The sequence below is a fragment of the Ischnura elegans genome, chromosome 1 (assembly GCF_921293095.1).
Source record: "Ischnura elegans chromosome 1, ioIscEleg1.1, whole genome shotgun sequence".
Lineage (NCBI taxonomy): Eukaryota > Metazoa > Arthropoda > Insecta > Odonata > Coenagrionidae > Ischnura > Ischnura elegans.
The window spans coordinates 25,148,615-25,168,110 of NC_060246.1; the positions used below are offsets into that span (position 1 = coordinate 25,148,615).

The 19,496-nt window shown below is 38.9% G+C and overlaps 1 protein-coding gene across 2 annotated transcripts; it reads right to left on the bottom strand.

Annotated features, from left to right (window-relative positions):
* Nucleotides 1–199: 199 nt before the first annotated feature.
* LOC124157512 (glucose dehydrogenase [FAD, quinone]-like) lies at nt 200–13,711 on the bottom strand. Of its 2 annotated transcripts, none has more exons than XM_046532322.1 (12): nt 13,693–13,711; nt 11,265–11,420; nt 10,513–10,715; nt 9,794–9,980; nt 8,922–9,059; nt 8,332–8,453; nt 8,083–8,253; nt 7,492–7,642; nt 6,315–6,475; nt 1,577–1,754; nt 1,271–1,493; nt 200–491 (listed from the first exon to the last, which is right to left on the bottom strand). In XM_046532322.1, the coding sequence occupies exons 2-12, from the start codon at nt 11,410–11,412 to the stop codon at nt 305–307; spliced, it is 1,869 nt and encodes a 622-aa protein (XP_046388278.1). In that variant the 5' UTR covers nt 11,413–11,420; nt 13,693–13,711; the 3' UTR covers nt 200–304. The 2 variants fall into 2 exon arrangements, with proteins under 2 accessions (XP_046388278.1, XP_046388270.1); XM_046532314.1 differs by lacking the exon at nt 13,693–13,711 and adding an exon at nt 13,219–13,507.
* Nucleotides 13,712–19,496: the final 5,785 nt, after the last annotated feature.

The window sequence follows — 19,496 nt, forward strand, 5'->3', positions numbered from 1 at the left end:
GGTTAGTTAGCTCTGATAAGTCTGGAATAAGCGTTCATGCTAGATCAGAATACTCTGAGGGTATGATGTACCATTAAAGAAATCTGAGCCACATTTTCACATTTTGCCTAGAATATGCCTCACCAAAGACTGTGTGAAATAATTCAGTGAGTGTAAACATTTTTAAGTCCACTGATTAATCAAGAAAATACCTTACTCGTAAAACAGTACAAATTTATTCTTAGTCATGGGCTAATGCCGTGATGTTTACTAAAAGTTTGAGCGTACAGTATTTGGCTTCAAATTTATGCATATGTTTTGAATGCTAAAACCCAAGTGGGCAAGTATTACTTTCTGATGGTTTGCATACTTCGTCCTCCAGTTGCCATGCTGCCTTTATCATGTCTGCTCCTTTTTCTCCAATCATCATTGTTGCTGCATTTGTATTCGCAGTTACAATAGTTGGCATAATGGAAGCATCAATGACTCTCAAATTTTGCACGCCATGCACTCTGCAAGTGATCATGAAAAACAATAAAATGCTTATAAATTTTCAAGTCGGCTGGTTAATTTCAGTCCTAATAGTATTATCTACCCAATAAAAAAAATTATTTTTTTACTATTAATTTGCCACATTATGGCATAATTTTACCCACAGTATTTTGTCTCCCTGAATCATTTTCCCACAAATCACGTCTTGTTCATTCAACCCTTTGGAACCAGATTTTATTAGCGTTTTAGCTTCGTCCAATTTCTCTCATAATAGTTAATTTTCTTTTAAAAATTCATAGTTAAATTTGAACTTATGTGAAATGTCCTGGTACGCACATTTTTTATCGAAACTTATGCAAAAATATGAAGTAAATGAGATGATGGAAAAAGTGAAGTATACGATAACCTGTCATTTACAGTAAGCACCTATCTCTATAAAACTGTGGAATATGTCTGTTACAAAATAGGGGTTTGTGTAATGCTTATTATAAATTGTTTGAAGTCCACATGTCGCAGTAAGAAATATGACTGAGAAATTTTGGAACTAAGGAGTAAGGAATATTGATGAAAAAATTTGCGTCATAATAATAAAATATATATTTCAGTGATGAGCTTATTGTCATTAGTGCTTCTTTAATTGAATCTTCCAGAATAATTTCAGTAAAGCTTAGCGTTCTCATCAGGAGAGGAAAAAAGTCCCAGAACTAATTTCCCTATAATCACACAACTTACTCAACTGAATACCATTTAATTGTACATGGTTTTTTTGTTCATCTTCATTATGATTGCATAAGCTTACCTAAGATGAGAATCCACGACAGCTGTTTTGTCGCCTCTTGGACCCATCTTGCAAGTGCCCACTGGATGATATGAAGTCAGAGTTATGTGTTCTGTGTAGCATTTCCAGTATTCATCACTTCCAAACACATAAGATTCACATCCTGGCAGCATATTTTTATTTAACTGTGCACCAAAATCAGTCATGACTTTAGTGTCCAGTATTCTTGTCACGAACTTGAGTCCTAGAAATAATTTAAATGCGAGAATATTGACTGATAATGAATACAAACCTCTTTTCTTGAGAGAGAACTTTAGTCTCCCTTACCATCTATCAGAACTTGTATATCGTCTGGATGGGAGAAATACTGAGGATTAATTTTTGGCGGATCGAGAGGTTTACTGCTCCTTAATAGTATTTCCCCTCTACTTTTTGGTTTAAGAAGCACTGGCATTATACTTGCTACTGGCTGGTCAACCAGAGGCTGGAAATACTTCGTCCACATCTTGACATGGAACAAGAAATGTACATTTTAGTATTTAAAGATGAACATAATTCTTCCATAGTATGCTTATAAAATATTGTCATATTATTTTACATTAGAAGCGAGTACTTAACAATAATAGTTCCAGCTACCTTTGTTCATAGAGAATTGCTCAACTTTTCATTTTAAAATATGTAATGAAATTTGGGAGTGATGTTCTTTAATTAATCTAAACTGAATACTGTTTTATTTTCAGTTTGCAGTCAAGTATAGCAAATATTTTCTGAAAAAATGCTTAAAAATTTTCACAGTAAAAGTATTACTTAAAATATTACGTAACATAAAAATCAGAAAGAGTACATTCAAATTTAAAATAAGTTGCTTTGATGTGGGCCTGCTGAATAATTTTTAAAATTAATTTGTGATTGGATTTTGTGACTTTGTATTATATCCGTGTGCATTCAGTTAATTTTATATTTTATAATCATTCCAAATTGTGTAACTCACACAAAGGTTGTAAGTGTATTTTTGTTAGTGTAAATATGTAAGAAAGAAAATAAATTTTTTATATCAAACATGTTCTCTCATTTGATTTCAATTGGTGATCAAAAAGTTATTATAAATGTGTCATAGTAGAAGAATCCTTACATTGAACAACAGTTTCTAGCCAATTCATAACATTCTAGACTTAAGTGATTATGTATCTCCCTTGATAGAATTTTTTGTGATTGTCTTTAATGACTGTTTATTTTGTTAGGATGTGTTTCACTAATAATTTTTACCTGCCAAATTTTGCAATGCTGCATATTCACAATATTTTTGTTTTTCGATTTTTCACTTATAGTAATTTTATTCATGATGGATGTATAGATGTCAAGGACATGATGCACTAGGAATTCTATATACTCTATAGTTATCACTTCCCTCAGTGGTGAGGCGTGACGTGCAAGCTTAGTCATGGCATTTGTGGCAGGTAGCCCATTTCTAGGGTCCTCCTTTTTTGTGCGAAAAATCCACAGAGAAAAAATCATTCGCCTTGACCGGGATTCGAACCCGGATCCCTCGATTTCCGGCCGAGTGCTTTAGCCAGTTAAGCTACCGAGGCGTCATTCTTCCCTGTGGAAATTTGTGGACTATACAGGACAAGGTAGCTTAACTGGCTCGCCTCGCCTCGGTAGCTTAACTGGCTAAAGCACTCGGCCGGAAATCGAGGGATCCGGGTTCGAATCCCGGTCAAGGCGAATGATTTTTTCTCTGTGGATTTTTCGCACAATTGTGCATTGCGGGTGACTCCCGTAAAAGTTATCACCGCGGCTAGTCCCGGTATACTTAAATTCGTCAAAGAGAGAACACCTATATGTGTTCAAAGTTCGGACTTGACTCTCCGGCTGTGGCGCCGTGTGCACGATTTGGACTGCTCGTCGCATAATATGCTCAGCAGTCCATACCACCTTGTCCGGTATAGTCCACAAATTTCCAAAGGGAAGAATGACGCCTCGGTAGCTTAACTGGCTAAAGCACTCGGCCGGAAATCGAGGGATCCGGGTTCGAATCCCGGTCAAGGCGAATGATTTTTTCTCTGTGGATTTTTCGCACAATTGTGCATTGCGGGTGACTCCCGTAAAAGTTATCACCGTGGCTAGTCCCGGTATACTTAAATTCGTCCTCCTTTTTTCATTAAATTTAACCTGCTTTGATAAAACAACTTTAAAATCGTGAGGTCAATGTTGCAGGCCGAAGGCCTTCAGAAGCATGGGGCTTCTTCATCACCTTGTATTTTCCTTGGACCCCACAAACGTATGAACTGTAAAATGATGGAGCACACTAGATTTGCAGTGGTTACAGTCCATCTATCTTTCTTCTCACACTCCTAAACGCTCAATCAATGTTGTAATTATCGAGATACTTTGAGAATGGGGGCCCCATTTCATTCCCTTTTTGATTTAGTTTTCACATTTGACCTATTTGGTTTTCATATTTTAACTCTAACGCGCTTATGTGCTGTTTTACCGCAATGTAGAAATGACGTTTGTATGCTCAAAGATGCCTAAAGATTTTTCATTTAGGAAAGACTAGTCGACAATTTTTTTCCAAAGAAATATGATCAAGGATGAAATTTACCATGAAAAATCACTTAGCCATATTCGAACCAGGATCTCCCAATTGGTGGTAAGGTATGCTACCAGTTAAGACACCAAATCAACTTCATCTCGGACTGGGTTTACCGAACTAGGATCATGCAGTGTTTTTAAAGAAGTATAGCATGTATAATTTTTATCATTATAAGCCATATCAGGCCGAAGTAGCATCATGAAGTATATTTGTAGAAACAAATGACCATAATAACAGGATAAAACAAGAGGTGCTTAAGAAAAAATATTCAACACAGAGACATTCTTGGTAAAGGAACAAATGCTAGCTTTGCTGATGCAATGTACTGCAGCGGCTTTTCAGCTTAAATCGTGAAATAGAGTGAGTTATCGCATCTTCATCTACCTCTTCACTTTCTCCTCATTTCTTCTACTTGTTAAACAAATATTTATGAGGTGACAAAAGTAAACACTACTTGTGTGCTGAAAGCAATCTAGTAATACTGACGAATTTTAATCATACGGCCAACACAGTCGAGGTAAACCTGTAGAAATTCAAATGGGAGGTTCTCGGCCACCCTCCGTACATTCCAGACCTCTCTCCCTCTGGTAATGCCATTTTTGGTCCTCTTAAAAGGGATCTGAGGGTCAAATGATTCACCTCAGGTGAAGACTCTTTGCGTTTTCGTGGAGCAGGATGACCCATTGGGTGAGCTTGCGTAGTGGTTTTGATTTGATTGCTTGGTGGTCTTATTAAAGGTGGTCAAGGTTTGCGAATGCATTCACAGTAGTGTCGTGCTGCAGGAAGCTTATGAGAAGGCAGCCATCTTGATCAAAGAAGAACATCAGCGTAACCTTTCCTGCACTTGTGTGGATGGCCTTCACCTCTTTTGGTGGTGGCGACCCCAGATGATTCCATTGAAGGCTTTGTCGTTTTGATTCCGGTTTGAAGTGATGACACCATGCCTCATCTCTAGCCACCACTCATGCCAGGAAATCATTCCCTTCCTGAGAATAGCACTGCATGCATTTAACATGCTTCCTGGTGTGGTTGAAGACTATGTGGCACCCATTGGGCGTACACTTTGCGCATGTGAAGTCATTCCTTCATTATGGTGTGAATACTTCTGACACTCACTCTGACAATGGAGGCTACGGCTTTCAATGTCACCCAGTGGTACTCGGTAATGAGTGCATCAACCAGCTGAACAATGTCATCGGTAATGCAGTGTAGTGCTCCAGACCGTGCGTCATCGGCTACCTACAACACCCTGAAGTGCATGTGCCATGCCGTGACCCTTGCAAGGGACATTCGATGTTCGCCGTAAACTTTTGACATTCGTCAATGAATGTCTGTACCCCGTACACCTTCTGATGTCAGAAAACGAACAACACCTCTTTGATTTTCCTTTGATGCCTCCATGTCAATGTTTGCAATGCGACCAGCAGCGTTGGACGATTGATGCACTCTGCTGCTAGCTTTGTATAGCCACAAAACGTGCCCGTGTGCCCTCTAGCGCACTCTCACACTCTGGTCGGACCCACACCTTGTTGCACACACCACAATATGTATTACCGTCCTGCCACCGCTTTGCTCATTCCACGCTCTGGCTCGTTTATTTTTGAATGCCCCGAATATATATTTAACTGAATTAAAACCAACTATTTGGGGGTATTGCATTTCTACAGGAAATTGCGTGCTCTTAGGGGGCCAATTTTGTGTGCCTTTCATCTTTTTATAAGAGTGGTTGAGGTGCTGTTGTTACACTGTTAGTATACCTGTTTGTCGCAGAAAAAGTGCTCCTAACCTACAAAGTTCAGATCGGTATTACCAGTTCTGTTACAGCTTGAACTGTACCACTTTTCTTCTTTCAGAATGGTTCAGTTTGGATGGAACCCCTCTCCTACCAAGAAAAAAAAAGTATGGTACAAGGAGTCGTACCACTTGGAGCAGTATGGTTATGTTTCATATCCCTGCCTGCTTATACTCCATATTAGGACAGTTGTACTGAAGTAATTTCATTTATAATATTTTTTAATTATTTTCCTCATAAACTTTAAGCTTTGTCTTTTTGGCTTTTAAGATACCTATTTAATTTTGAATACACCAATCCATTTAGAGAAATAGTCATACACATATTTTTTTAGCCAATGTTTCCTCTCCATCCCTGAAGGCATTGAAAGGTCAATGATATTGGGCAGAGCCACCATGAGAGTACTTAAACATAATGATGAATGTCCATGATTGGCTGATAATGTTGGCACAAAATGGACTTTTATCGCTATATTTGTACACACCAATGTGTGCCAAAAACCTCAGTAATACCTTCAATGGTCTAAGTCTGTTTATGCCATATTCTGGATTTCATTGAGGACTTCTTCCAGCAGAAATGTATAGTAACAGAGTAACCATATATGCAAAGACTTTAAAGATAGTTACCACTAACTCATTGCACCCAATCTATCAATGTCAATAATATTTATACCACACCTCATTTGATATTCCAACAGCATTCCTCAAATGGCTCCCTCCATCAAATGTGAGACCAAATGGTGCCGTCATTATTTGTAGGTCAGGTGCTTCAATTTTTGAATCCGAAAGAGAAGAATGTAGGAAGCCAATTGTTTCACAAGCTAGTGTAACCCATGGTCCTACAACAGTGAACAACATCACATTTACGTAAAAATTAGAAGAAAATATGTAGACAATCCACTAAATATAGTTATAATTTATTTAAATGATAGAGAGAACCATAGAGAGCAATAATGATAATATGTCAATGCTGATTCACCCTTTTGTGATATGTATCTCCACAGTGATTTGTGAAATTAATGTCTTTTTTTGGTTGCTACTACTTGGTGAGAAGGTAGTTTTTTTCTCTTGCGAAAAGAATTTTATTTGTTAGAATTTCTGTTTTGCTAAAATTGAGAGTAGTAACATAATGCTTTGAATATCACAATTTACATGCAATGTTGCAATAGGAACCAAAAAATGGGAGGGTGAGGGTGTTTACCACAAAATGTTTGAGAGATATGGTCATTAGTTACCCCTTCCACTGAATTCCTCCCCAAAATGTATTCCCTCTCCTATTGAACCCCTTCTCCTCCCCTCCTCCCACAAAATATTTTTCGTTCCTAGCCTTGACTTCATAAAAGGCAGATCATTTCTCTGATGGCATTAGAAACTAGCATAGGTCTTCAGATTGTTTATGGTGGAACTCCTAAAATAGAAGAACTGTGTGATAACAAACGCTGAAATAGGAAAAATGGAGTGATAACAAACAGTTTTCCACAGTACCGATGCAATTGACATGAAAAAGTACAGTGAAGCTTCGAGATTACAAAATTTCGGAATAACAAACAACGTCAAACCTAAATCGGTTTTCATATCAATTACATGATGTCACAAAATATGGCAATTAGTGGAGTATAGAAGAGACTTGTGGGATAGGGCTTGGAGAGGAATGTAAACTTGGAGGCCTATGCCCCTCCCTAACCAGCCACAGGCCCAAGATGCGATCCCATGTCCTGAAAATTTTCATCTTGATTCTTGCAAAAGTTACTCATTCAATGAGAGCAGATGTACAGGTTACATTCAATTTTTCTACCATTCCAAGCTATTCACCAATAGGCCTCATTGTTAGAGGAAGGCTTTGAAATGATCTCACCTTTTCCTTCTGATAAGTATTGTGCTGCTGCTAGCGGAGAAGCAAATGATGTCAGTGAAACAAGAGTCTCATTTAAAAAAACCAAGTCAGTTCCAGTGGTAATATGGTCCTGAAGGTTCTTTCCCACTGGAAGATCCAAAAGTGCAGGAATCTATAAAATTGAATTATAAATTTATTTAACGAGGTCAAAGAGTTTTAAAAAAAGTTATATCAAGTTTAAAGGTCATTTTACACTGGGCACATACTTGTACAATATCTGTGTATATGAAGGCACAGTCAAAATTACTTCGTGTAAAGCAGTGAATTGCTAAAATGCATGCGAGAATGCACGGATGTGAGATGACAAAATAGCTCCTGTTCTAATTTCATTTGTGCAATTCCATTCCACATTGAGACAGAAATGCAGTTCTGACCTGCACAATTACGTGCCCCGTGTAAAACGGCTTTAAGACATTTTTATGGGGCTACCAATGCACCTACAGAAGCCTACTTTGGGAAAAAATCTTTGGTTCTTTTGGAAGTTTACTAACCCCCTAATATTTTGCATAGACATGGAGAAAAGCACATATTTTTATTTTGATTGATTCTCACCTCTAAGCTCTTCAGATGATCCTTTGGGCCAATCCCAGAAATCATCAAAAGTTTTGGAGTTTCAATGGCACCAGCTGATAAAATTATCTCTTTGGCAACTTTTGCTAAGTATTTCTTTCCCATTTTTGAATATGTCACACCCTTTGCTTTGTTGTAATTTTCAAATAATATCTGTAAAATAGAATATGACATCAGTATATATGCAATGCCTTTTCAGTCACCTTGATTGGTGCAGGCTTCTAGACCTACCTTTTCCACTCGAGCGTTAGCAATTACTTTTAGATTGCTCTGTTTGTTTACTTTTTTCAACATTGCTGTCTCAGCACTACACCGGGCTCCTTTTTCTAAATTAGCCTGAGCTAGCATGAAGCCTGGAAGGGAAATTTTTTCATTGTCTTAGGAATCTACAAATGTAATAAACCCGTTCCTGTAAAACAAAATTCCAGAGCACATTCATTAGGTTTAGAAAGCTATTTAGGAGGTGGTAATCCCTTCAAGGTTCAAGGAAGGAAATAGTTTGGCACTCCTATCTCTCTTCTAGGCTTGTTACCTTTTCAGGTCACAATATTAGTCAGCAAGATGAGCCTAAGGCCCTTCGCAAACAAGTCAAACCATTAAATCAAAGTTGCAAACATTATTCTAGTGCAGCTGGTTTCCAACTTATTTTTAAAATTTATTTTTTCATACATACACATTAAATTGATTACAGCTTAGTTGGATGGAAACGTGCCTAAAATGGAATAATCCATGTCAATAGTTGACAGCTTTCTCCCTCCCCACTATATCGTTATGCTATGCTTAATGATATTCACTAATAGGACAGGTACAATGGGACTCACCTACTCCCTTTCCCCCATTGTTGACATCGATTCTCTCCATTCCAAGCTCTTTTGCTGCAGCTATGATTTCTTCAGCCATTACAGATACAGAAGGAGCATCACTTACAAACCACTCACCCTCAGTGGAATGATAAATACCTGATTTACAAATGGTTAGAGGAATAAGCATTTTCACCCACATTTAATAAGCTCCTTAAAATGTAGGCTAATTTCACATAAATTGCCAAGAGAAAAATTATCCTGTACTGAGAATCGAACTACAGAAGTTTCGCTTTCTGTCTAACAACTAGTAATATGAGTGTCCGTACAATTTCCATGGGAATTTACGTACCTGGATACCATAGTGGTCTCCATTGGTAGCCCAGAGAGCTGAATATCTGTGGTTCAATTCCTAGTACCTCAGAATTTATATTTGAAATTCAATGCCATTCATGTGGGAGGTCTGAAATTTAACTCAATGTTGCTTATAATTACCTATTAAACCGAAAAGTTTAAGTTAATCTGCCAAAATTAGGGCTTCATAAAACTTTATTGGTGGATAATCATCAAAGAAAGGTTTTTCTTTTAAGACCTGGAAATATCTCTCAAGTTCTTTTATTATTATTGATACCAATTTTAGATCCCCATAATTTACTTTGTGAATTCAAAATTTTCAAACTGAAAGTAAAAATTATCACTTCAGTCACCACCCTAACCAAGAGCACACTATATGTATTTGAAGAATATTTATGCAAAGTAAAGAACAAAATGGATCCCTCCCGCCTCAAGCTATCTCTGGGTCTTCACAAGAATGGAAAAGCCCTTTCAATGTGAATGAGCCGTGATCCGTGAGAAATGCCTGCCCAATAATATAGAAGAATAAGAAGACTCACTATCATGCTTGAATTCTCCTGACTGTTTCTCAGATTTCTTGAAATATGGCAACACATCCGAATAACTCCAGCCTTCATTCCCATCACTTGCCCAGGAATCAAAATCTTGCCGGTGACCTCGAACGTAAAGGGCATAATTCAGCCTGCTGGATCCACCGACAACCTTCCCTCTGGGCCACCGGCTAGACTGGAAAAAATTTCAGTACACATTGATAAAATGAGCAAACAAAAAACATGAGAGAATGCAACTTTGCCATCAATTATTGTCATTTCACTAAGGACACTCATTTTTAATGAAATAGCTTCCAAGTGAAGAGAGGTTTTTTTGCAAAAAATACAAGTCTCCTTAGTTTTAAATCTCTATCACTATCGAAAGTTTTAAAAAACGGGCGAAGAACTCATTTGGCATTATAATGTAGAAACAAAATATAAATGCAAATAAATTTTGTTTTTGATTGTCGTCCACGTATTTTTGTATCACTTTCACTGAAGTTTCCACTGGTATGCTATCAATAAATCTTACAGAGTAATTATGTATGTGCTTTTCATACTACTTATTTTCTCAAAGTATCAATAGCTATCATATTGAAACATCAACAGCTAGTAATATTGAAATGCTTGGACAAATGGGATAGGTGTAATGGAAAGCAATGGTAGTGAACATTTTATGATATGATAAAATATGTTTTTAATCATTTGCAGAGACTTAAAACACTCACATTGTTTTCTAATCCCAAGCAGGCATTCTTTTGAGGTTCTGTAACATACTTCCAATCATAGTGAGAAAGCTGAAGTAGAGGGGCAAATGCTGGAATGTCAAGAAGAAAATTCGATTCATCTCCTGCCTCAAGAAGAAGGACTTGATGAGAGGGATTTTCAGCCAACCGGGAAGCCACTATGACTCCAGCAGTTCCAGCTCCAACTAAAATCAAAAACTTTCATTTAAGAACTATCTCCTGGAGTTAAGCCATGGACATGTGAGTCACCAGTACCCACATTAAGAGAGCAGTACACCTTCAGCGGCAGATGTTGACCATCACTGGGTATCCTAACCCCATTAGGCAGGGGCGCAGCTATGAGTTTGGGGGGGGTTTTAGGCACAACTAATACTGGGGTGTCTGGGGGTGTGGAATACCCACCAGGGTAAGCGGGTGGTGCGGGGGCTCTCCTTCAGAAAAAAATTAAAGATAAATGGTTCAAAATGCTGTGTTTTACGGCCTTCGGAAGGATAATTTATTAATATTTACACTACTTTGTAAGTCATATTCATCCATTTTAGTAAAATGGATTAAACTTTTAAAAGTTTCTGAGCTCTGGGGGGGGGGGGGGGGGTTATCCCCCAAAACCCCCCCTCACTGAGCCACTGCCATCAGGGAATTAGGTATAATTTAAATTCTGGTGATGGCCATATTTTTAGAGCAGCACTTTTCTAAAAGCACTTAAATTTGGATTTGAAAAATATTTAACCCACCTACAATGAAATCAAATGCAGTCACATTTTCCTGATGATCAAAATATCCCTTTACTATGTCATTGTATACATAGCAGCAGTAGAAGAATGTTGTGAGCACAGCTATACCAGCTGAATACAGACATAGAAAAACTTGATGCAGACACATCTGGATCCCTGGAAAAAATTTTCTCATGGTTACTTTAGTCATTCGCCCAATAATAGCTAGCTTATATTTTCCATTTCCTGACTTATGTGCATAAATGCCTATTCTTAAAGTGAACCCACTCCAAATGAACCACTGAAATTCACCCCATCTCCAAATGAAATCCTATCCTTTACCCCTCAGATATCTCTCTGGCTACAGTATTTGGCAGCCAAGTTCAACTCACTGAACCTTTTGTAATCCTCTATGCAGTAGCATAGCTAGGATTTTCAAATCAGGGGGTTTGCCGGAGATTTTGGGGCCCTTCCCGGGTGTATGGAAAAATACCCCAGGGCAAAGGGGGTCGAGAATATTTTGGGATTTTTGATGTTGAAAATATAATTTTTAGGACTTAAAAACAGCAATTTTGTAAGAGAATTTATTAGAATAGAGTACATATATAAATTGGATGAGGGAGCCTCTTTTGAAGGTTCAAGGGGGGATTGTAAACCAGAAACCCCCCACCATGGCTACGTCACCACCTGTATGTCAACTTGTATTGCTCAATGGAAGGCACTTAATTATAGCTGTATAATATATGGTTGCTTTTGTTATGAAAGCATCAATTTTCATTATTATGTCCTTTTAGTTTGGAAGTTGACAATCTGGGCTTAGGTTTTAGAGACCTTCACGCCAGTTTCTGTTTGATAAATTCCTGAACTGTTATAGATTCCTCAACTGAGATAGAGCTCTTTTACAGCCAACCATAATTCAAAAGAAATCTGCAAAAGGAATATTTGGAATTTTGAAGGATAAACTCAAGCTGTGCAGAGGAGTCATGAAACTCAGTCATGACTGATGGAGCAGAACAAATGCTAAATTATGATGTAGACATGAACTCCATTTGACACACTCGGCGACGTAAGGGATGCCAGTATCAGATAAAATATATGCGACCAATTCAGATGGATTATTCATCATATGGGTGATAAAGTAGGTGATAATGACCTTAAAAGGCCACAGCGTTGCGTAGAGGTTTAAGGTTTCAAGCAGCTGTTAAGGGTGATCAGAAGGTATGGGCTAAGCCTACCCCCTCTAAGTGACTCCCCCGCAAATTGCCCCCTCCTTGAACGAATCCCTTCTCCTCCACCCATTTTTACCGCCTGTTTCGGTATCAATCTTAAATGGAGTAGGCGGTGGCATTGATAATGGTTGTATTACAGCTTCTGAAAATGCATGTTCATTGGTCCAATAATTCTTGTCCATCAAGAATTATCTACGACCTATTAACTATGAAACACTGACTATGCCACTTATTCGCTGCATTCGAATGCCTGGCTCACGGGCATTTTCTCTCCTGAACTGCATATTGCCATTGATAGGTTAAAATTTTCGATAAAAACAATAGCACTGGCAAGAATTATGATGGAGAAACCAAGCGTTAACCGGAAGACCTATTTGCGGCATCCTATTAGTGGAAGAATCCGAGATTCCATTGATACATATTATGCCCATCTAAGTCTAGAAGCTCAGACGGCACCTCTTCGTGCGACACAACATTACGAACAGTAGGTACTTCCATGAGTAAATGAAAAATTCTCGAAATATTTTATGAGGAAGAATAAAAAGTCCCAAACAGAACAAATACATGGAAACATTTATACCAGAATCATTTATGTTTTATGGAGGCTATGTGTACGATACGACCTTGGACAATAATCACTTCATTTAAATCTACCGCAACTGGGAAAACAAGATGATGAAGCAGAAATGAATTCCTGTAAAATTTAAAACCTATAGAAGTATTTCTGTCAGAGAAAAGTACTATACCTCATTCACTAGATACCGAATGATCTTAGCTTTGTTCCACAAGTGTGAAGCAATTTTGCGACGCGTATGGGACAGGAAAACAGAATAAAACTCATACAAAACCGCTTAGGTTTCCCATTGCGGTTTGATCACTCTGGGGTTCGATTACAAATTTCTTTTCACGTTCAAGCAGGATCTCACGACCACGTGAGACGCGGGTCCATGTCTTCCCAATAAAACCCATACCGCCTTTACTCAAGGAGGTTATATCATCGTCTTGGCGTGATGGTTTGCGTTCCGTAACGTTCGATTGGTATTTCGGGGTGACGCGGTGACGCTGCGCAATTTTTTACATTGAGGGGCGGGGTTGGGTGAGGGGAGCGCGAATTTTGTACGGAGGTAACGAAAGGGAATTGTTGTTTTTCATATACATACCGTTCGATAGCGTTAACTTTGCATTATAAACTAAGTGAACCTATCTTTAGTCGAATTCACCTTATTACTGCAACATCCTTCTTGCAAGGGTCAGTCCAGATGGCGTCACTTGAAAGTTGTGGTGGTTGAGGTTAATATAATCGCCGGGATAAAAGGGCAAAATGTGTCGTAAATAAAACCTAAAAGAGATTAAAAGAAAATTTAATACAATCTTTTTCCATTTCTTACATTATTTTTTGGCAGAAGTAATTCATATGAACGAGTCGTATTACATTTTGTCAATTTAATATTAGTCTTGTTTGGCCCCCACAAACCATAAGAGGTATAAGATGTACACTATATTGCAAATTTTCTGCGTAACGCCTCATGGCTGCTTCATGGTCACTCAACATGTTATTTTTCACTCCATCGATATAGGATAGGTGTTTTGGAGAGTGATTGGTCACTCAACGCTAGGGAGGGGAGTCATTCATGCATAGGGGAGAAAACAAAATTTCATCTTAAAAAATTGAGTTTTGAGAAGAAATCTTTGCGGTGTACCATGTTGTTCAATGTAGAAGTTTGATTTATAGGCGCAGTTAGGAATTAAGGCTAGGGGGGGTTTTAGACACAACTGATATTGGTAGGTGCTGGGGTGTGGTATACCCGCCAGGGTAAGATGGGATGTGCAGGGGCCCTCCCCAAAAAAAAATTAAGATAACTGGTTCAAAATGGTGAGTTTTTCGGACATGTGAGGGGCGTTTTATTAATCTTCACACTGTTCTGTAAGTAATATTAATCCAATTAAGTAAAATGGATTTAACTCAAAAATTTCTCTAAGCTCTCCCAGTGAGAAATGGGTGGTGGAATCCACGTGGAGATGTAACGTGGATACCACGTGTTTTTGGTCATGGAATCAACGTGGAACCCACGTGGAAATTTGGTGGAAAAATTAAAACAGCAGTGGGTGCTGTCCTAAAACCATTAAAACCTCAACCACTCTATATCTAAACCTTTTATATATGTGTCTACGATTTTTCATGTGCTCTCATGGCTGCCTTTCCACGAATTATATAAAAATAGAATGTGCGATACATTTTCACATAACTAGCGTGGTTTCAGGATGATAAATGACGCAATGTCACCAGAGGGTTAAGTTCCACAAATTAGAAATTCTGTTTAACATTTTATGCTAATCACCATAAATCCACTTGAAATCAACGTGGATTCCTCGTGGGTCCAACCACTCAATATCCACCACCACCATATATCCACGAGTCAACGTGGATTCCGCGTGGGTTCCACGTGTATTCCACCACCCATTCCCCACTGGGCTGGGGGGGGGGGGGTTTATCCTCCAAAACCCCCCCTTGCTGTGCCACTGTTTAATAATACTCATAGGTGATGATCATTCAAGCATACTTTAGAAGTATGTCATGAAATTGTCCAGGTTGGTGCAATCTATGGCCACATTATTCTTTCGTGACACGTCTATGGTTACTTGAATGTTGGAGAAAAGAATTCGCTCATCCTTAAGTAAATCAGCCAACCATTTTTGTGGCAGATAAAGTAAGAGTATTTCTTCAATCATACATTTAGGTCAATTTTTAGTTATTCACGTTTCTTTTGTAGTTATTAACTTATTTTGTTACAAAATCTTATTGTATACTTTTCATGTAGTTAATATAGTATCCCAATTGTCCTCTTTGCTAAATACACTTTTTTAATTTCCTCATTTTTTTAGCAATTTACTTTCTAGTTTGGTATTTTTAAGGTCAGGTTTATTCCTCCTCTTTTCTAATTTTGCTTTTTTTGAGAATTGTGCTATGACAATATGCCCACATGAAGCATGTACGCTTATACTGTCATCATGCAACTCTATCCATATAACAATTGAGGTAGAAATAATTCGGGATAAGGACAAATGGTGCTCGATTTGCATTTGGACTCTGTTATTTGTCTTTATGGATAAGACTGAGTGTTCATACAGTTTTCAAGAACATGGATGCAGGTCATCAGCAAGCTAGCCACACCATCAACAGCAAATCGCTCCACTACTGACGAGCCACAGAATCAGCCATCTCTCCACTACACCAACAGCAGACCGTTCCACCATTGACAAGCCGCAGCTTCAGCTAGTAATCTGCGCCACCTTCCGCAGACCACTCGACCACTGACAACCAGCAGCATCAGCCAGCAATCCACTCTACCAATTGCAGACCGCTCCACCAACAACAAGCCACAATATGAATAACTCTCCCACTACCGTCACTGACACCTCATCCTCCACCTCCTTGGAGTAAATATTTTTGCTTGATACCATCCGTTTTATGTACAAAAGATATTTGGTTGAGAATCATCTTATTTTCATAACACACTCCAGAATATCCATTGCCATCAAAAAGTTACACTTGCTCGCCACCATTCCTCAGGCTTCTTATCCATGTTCTACTGGGTACAATCTAAAAGCTATCCAGGAGGGCATTATTCTGAAGAGGGTTCAGGGTCTACTTAGGACAGAACTCTCTGTTGAGATCTCAAAAGGTCTTTTAGGAAGACCTGCTTCTCGTTCTAGGCTATCGGCTGAGTTTGGGATCAAGGTCAGGGAAGGTGTGATTGATGCAGATTTTAGAGGAGAAATAAGGTTTTGCTCTCTAATCACAGTGATATGGATTTTTTAGTTTCTCAGGGTGATTGAATCTGTCAATTAATATTTGAAAATATCACCCTAGATATTACTTTTTTCTGTGGTTGGTGAGAGAAAGTCAGTTTTGTTTGTGCATAGAAAGCCTTCACAAAATACGGGGCAGGGGGACAGGGCGTTTCATTTTCAAAATAGCGAGCTGAATTTCCTTATCGCTCTCTCTCTCACAGCTGGCAGCGAAGACAGGGTGGGGCCGCCAACTTCATGGGTGGGGTGGGTGGTGATGGCTGTCCATTCTCGCAGTTGGCAGCAGAGATGGGGCAAGTGCAGTGGATGTGACCAAATTGCTTTCTTGACTTGGAAAATTATTTTCGTTAGTTGGCATGCGCCAGACTAGAATACTATGTAATAATGTAGCTTCCTTTCCAATATTCCTTCACTGGGGGAGGTTACATTTATTCGTGGCACCTGGGTGGGTGCAATTGAAGCACGGAGGATGAGGGTTGGGTGTAAGGGATGAATGCAGGATTTGCAATATCTGTGGAGGAATTTGTTGACGTGCTTGGACTGCCTATGGTAAGTAATAAATTACTCAAGTGACCATAATGTGTCATAATAGAATAACTCAGCCAAAAAATTGCACCATCCTGAACAATTTCATTGCTATTTACCTTTGCTAATATTTATTGGCAAATGTCATGCTACTGGGAGCCATAATCCAACGAAATGATCAATGGATTCTTCTCATAATAGAATAATCCTCCAGTTTCGATGGCATATTAACGGTTGTACCAGGTTTCGCTATTAGTGTGCCCCGTCATCCTTCATGGCAGCACGGGTTTTTCCCTTCCACCCCATCCTTTCCCAGGAGGCGTCGATGGGCTCCTATCGTGGTAGCGCCTCCTTCCTTTTTCCTCCCCACAAGACGGGGCAAATCAGTTCTTGGTACTGGGTCCTGCGCCCGTTAAGTTGCATCCTTGTCCCCCTAGGACTCTCATTTGTTGTCCAACATTCCTTCTACGGAAGAATTGAAAGATTTTCCTTCTCCATAGGAAAATCTGCCTCTTCCGTAGATACATGAAATTATGGTTTCCCTTTCAGTGGCCCACGTCACAATAATGACAGCATGGGATTTCCCTATCTGCTCCCTTACAAACTTATCTTCACCCCGGAGGCATCAGCAAGCTCCCTATCGTAACATCGCTTCCTTCCTCTCCACACCCCTCCTGAGGATGACTAGGCGAATAAGTCTCGGGCTTGGTTCCTGGCCCTTGTGCCTTAAATCCCCCTAAAGACCCACCCTGGGTCTTCATCCACTGTCCAACATTCCCTATATTTAAAGATAATCTGTGAATGGTCTATTGATAGGGTAATATGTGCATTTCTAGGAATTTTGACTTTAGGTACTAGAGAAAAATCTCTAGACTATCACTTTTATTAACCCACTATAACCCAATGTTGCTTCTGAGCATCATAAAAAAATGAATAAATTTTCAGCTTTATTCAGGAAATATTAAAACTACGTGTTCTTTTGTGCTGAAAAGATTACTGGCGAAATATGTAGCTGCCACAATAATTAACATCGAGCATAAAATTTTCGCATTTTTAAAATGAAAAGCCTCGAAATTTAACTTCTCCCAGAAGCAGCTCTGGGTTATAAAGGGCTAATTGATCTTCTTTTTTTCAAGGATCATCAAATCTGGTTTTATTATTGGTAGTAGCTCACATGGCCTTAATCCCAATGTGAGATTTTTCCATCCCTCTTCTGCAATCCAAACCCTGTAAGGATCGTCATTATTGAGACATTGCAAGTTATGTCCAGACAGGTTCCATTTGCACTTATACTAAGCCATACAACCAGAAAGCAAACACCATTACCTGTGGGAGGAGACCACATCAGCCATGGAAAGTGGTTACACTCGCCTTAATGGGAGGACCTGATCAGGATGTCACCATGTAAAACCAACCACCTAGTGGTGACCTACCAAATCACTGGATGGGTGGAAGCAAATGCCATTCCAGAGGGAAAAACAGGATCTCAATGTTACTACAGATTGAAGTTTTCAGAAGTTACTGTTATCCACATTGCTTGCACTCAGGAAATGACACTTAGCGAAAATCATGGTTATGGCAACCGATGCTGTCAAATGCAGATCCTTAAGATTCCATTACTGGAAAAAATGTAAAAATTGGGACCAACAGCTACCTGCCATTCTTTGCTTTGTATCCAAGGGTGTATTGCATCATGGGTAATTCATGGAATGTTGCCAATCTCTTCCTTGCCAGTCCTCTCAAAAGGCCTGATGACTAGTATGCCATTCCATCTGTAGGAGAAAGTCACGCTGCTCATCCAGGAGAATGGCGAGAGGAACAAAAGGATGTTGATGAGCTATGTAAAACTACAAGAAGACAGGCAATCGAACTGCCAGAAGCAATCGACATGTAGGAAGAGGCCATGGACAGAGTATTTTTGTACTTGGAGAGTAAGCGTTGATGCACAATCATAGTCTGAGTGAAAAGAGGGAGTTCCACACAGGTCTATAGCACAACAGTTGACTGGACTCTTTCAAGTGAAATAACCAAGTGGTTCATTTCCTAAGAACTATGTACATATTTAAGTGATCCTTTGCTAACCTTGCTTTCTATTGCTAACCAGTCTTTGGTCTGGACACACAACGCTTTCAGCAAGGATGAAGCAAGCCACCAGAATTTTTATTGCCATGTATTGACATGTAACAAATCTGAATAGGGTGAGGCAGACCACCAACGTGTGAACGGAGCAACTGAGGATCTGAGGGAAATTCCTCAGACATCAGCTTGTCCTATGTAGAGGAGATACCACTGCACTGTTACCACTGCAGACCAAGACTTGGAATGAGATAGGCTAGTTGTTATAAGGGAGAAAATTGATTATTAAGTGTTTTTTTTTCATATTATTCCTATTATTTGATTACTTTTTTTGGTCAGAATTTTCAAGTTAAATTAAGTTTTAGAAGGAATATTGGGATAATTCATGATACACAATGAAAATCGCCTGTTGATAGAATCGTAAGATAAATATTGTGATGAAATTTGGATAAAAAATGTGTTTATGGACTTTTGGAAATCATTTATAGAAAAAGATAATGAAGAAGTTCAAATTGATAGGGGGGGCGAGTTCAATCTCTACTGTTAATCACCCTGTTTTTTCATAAAAATATGTATTAAAGAATATGTAGGTGAAGGAAGTTGGACAACTGGG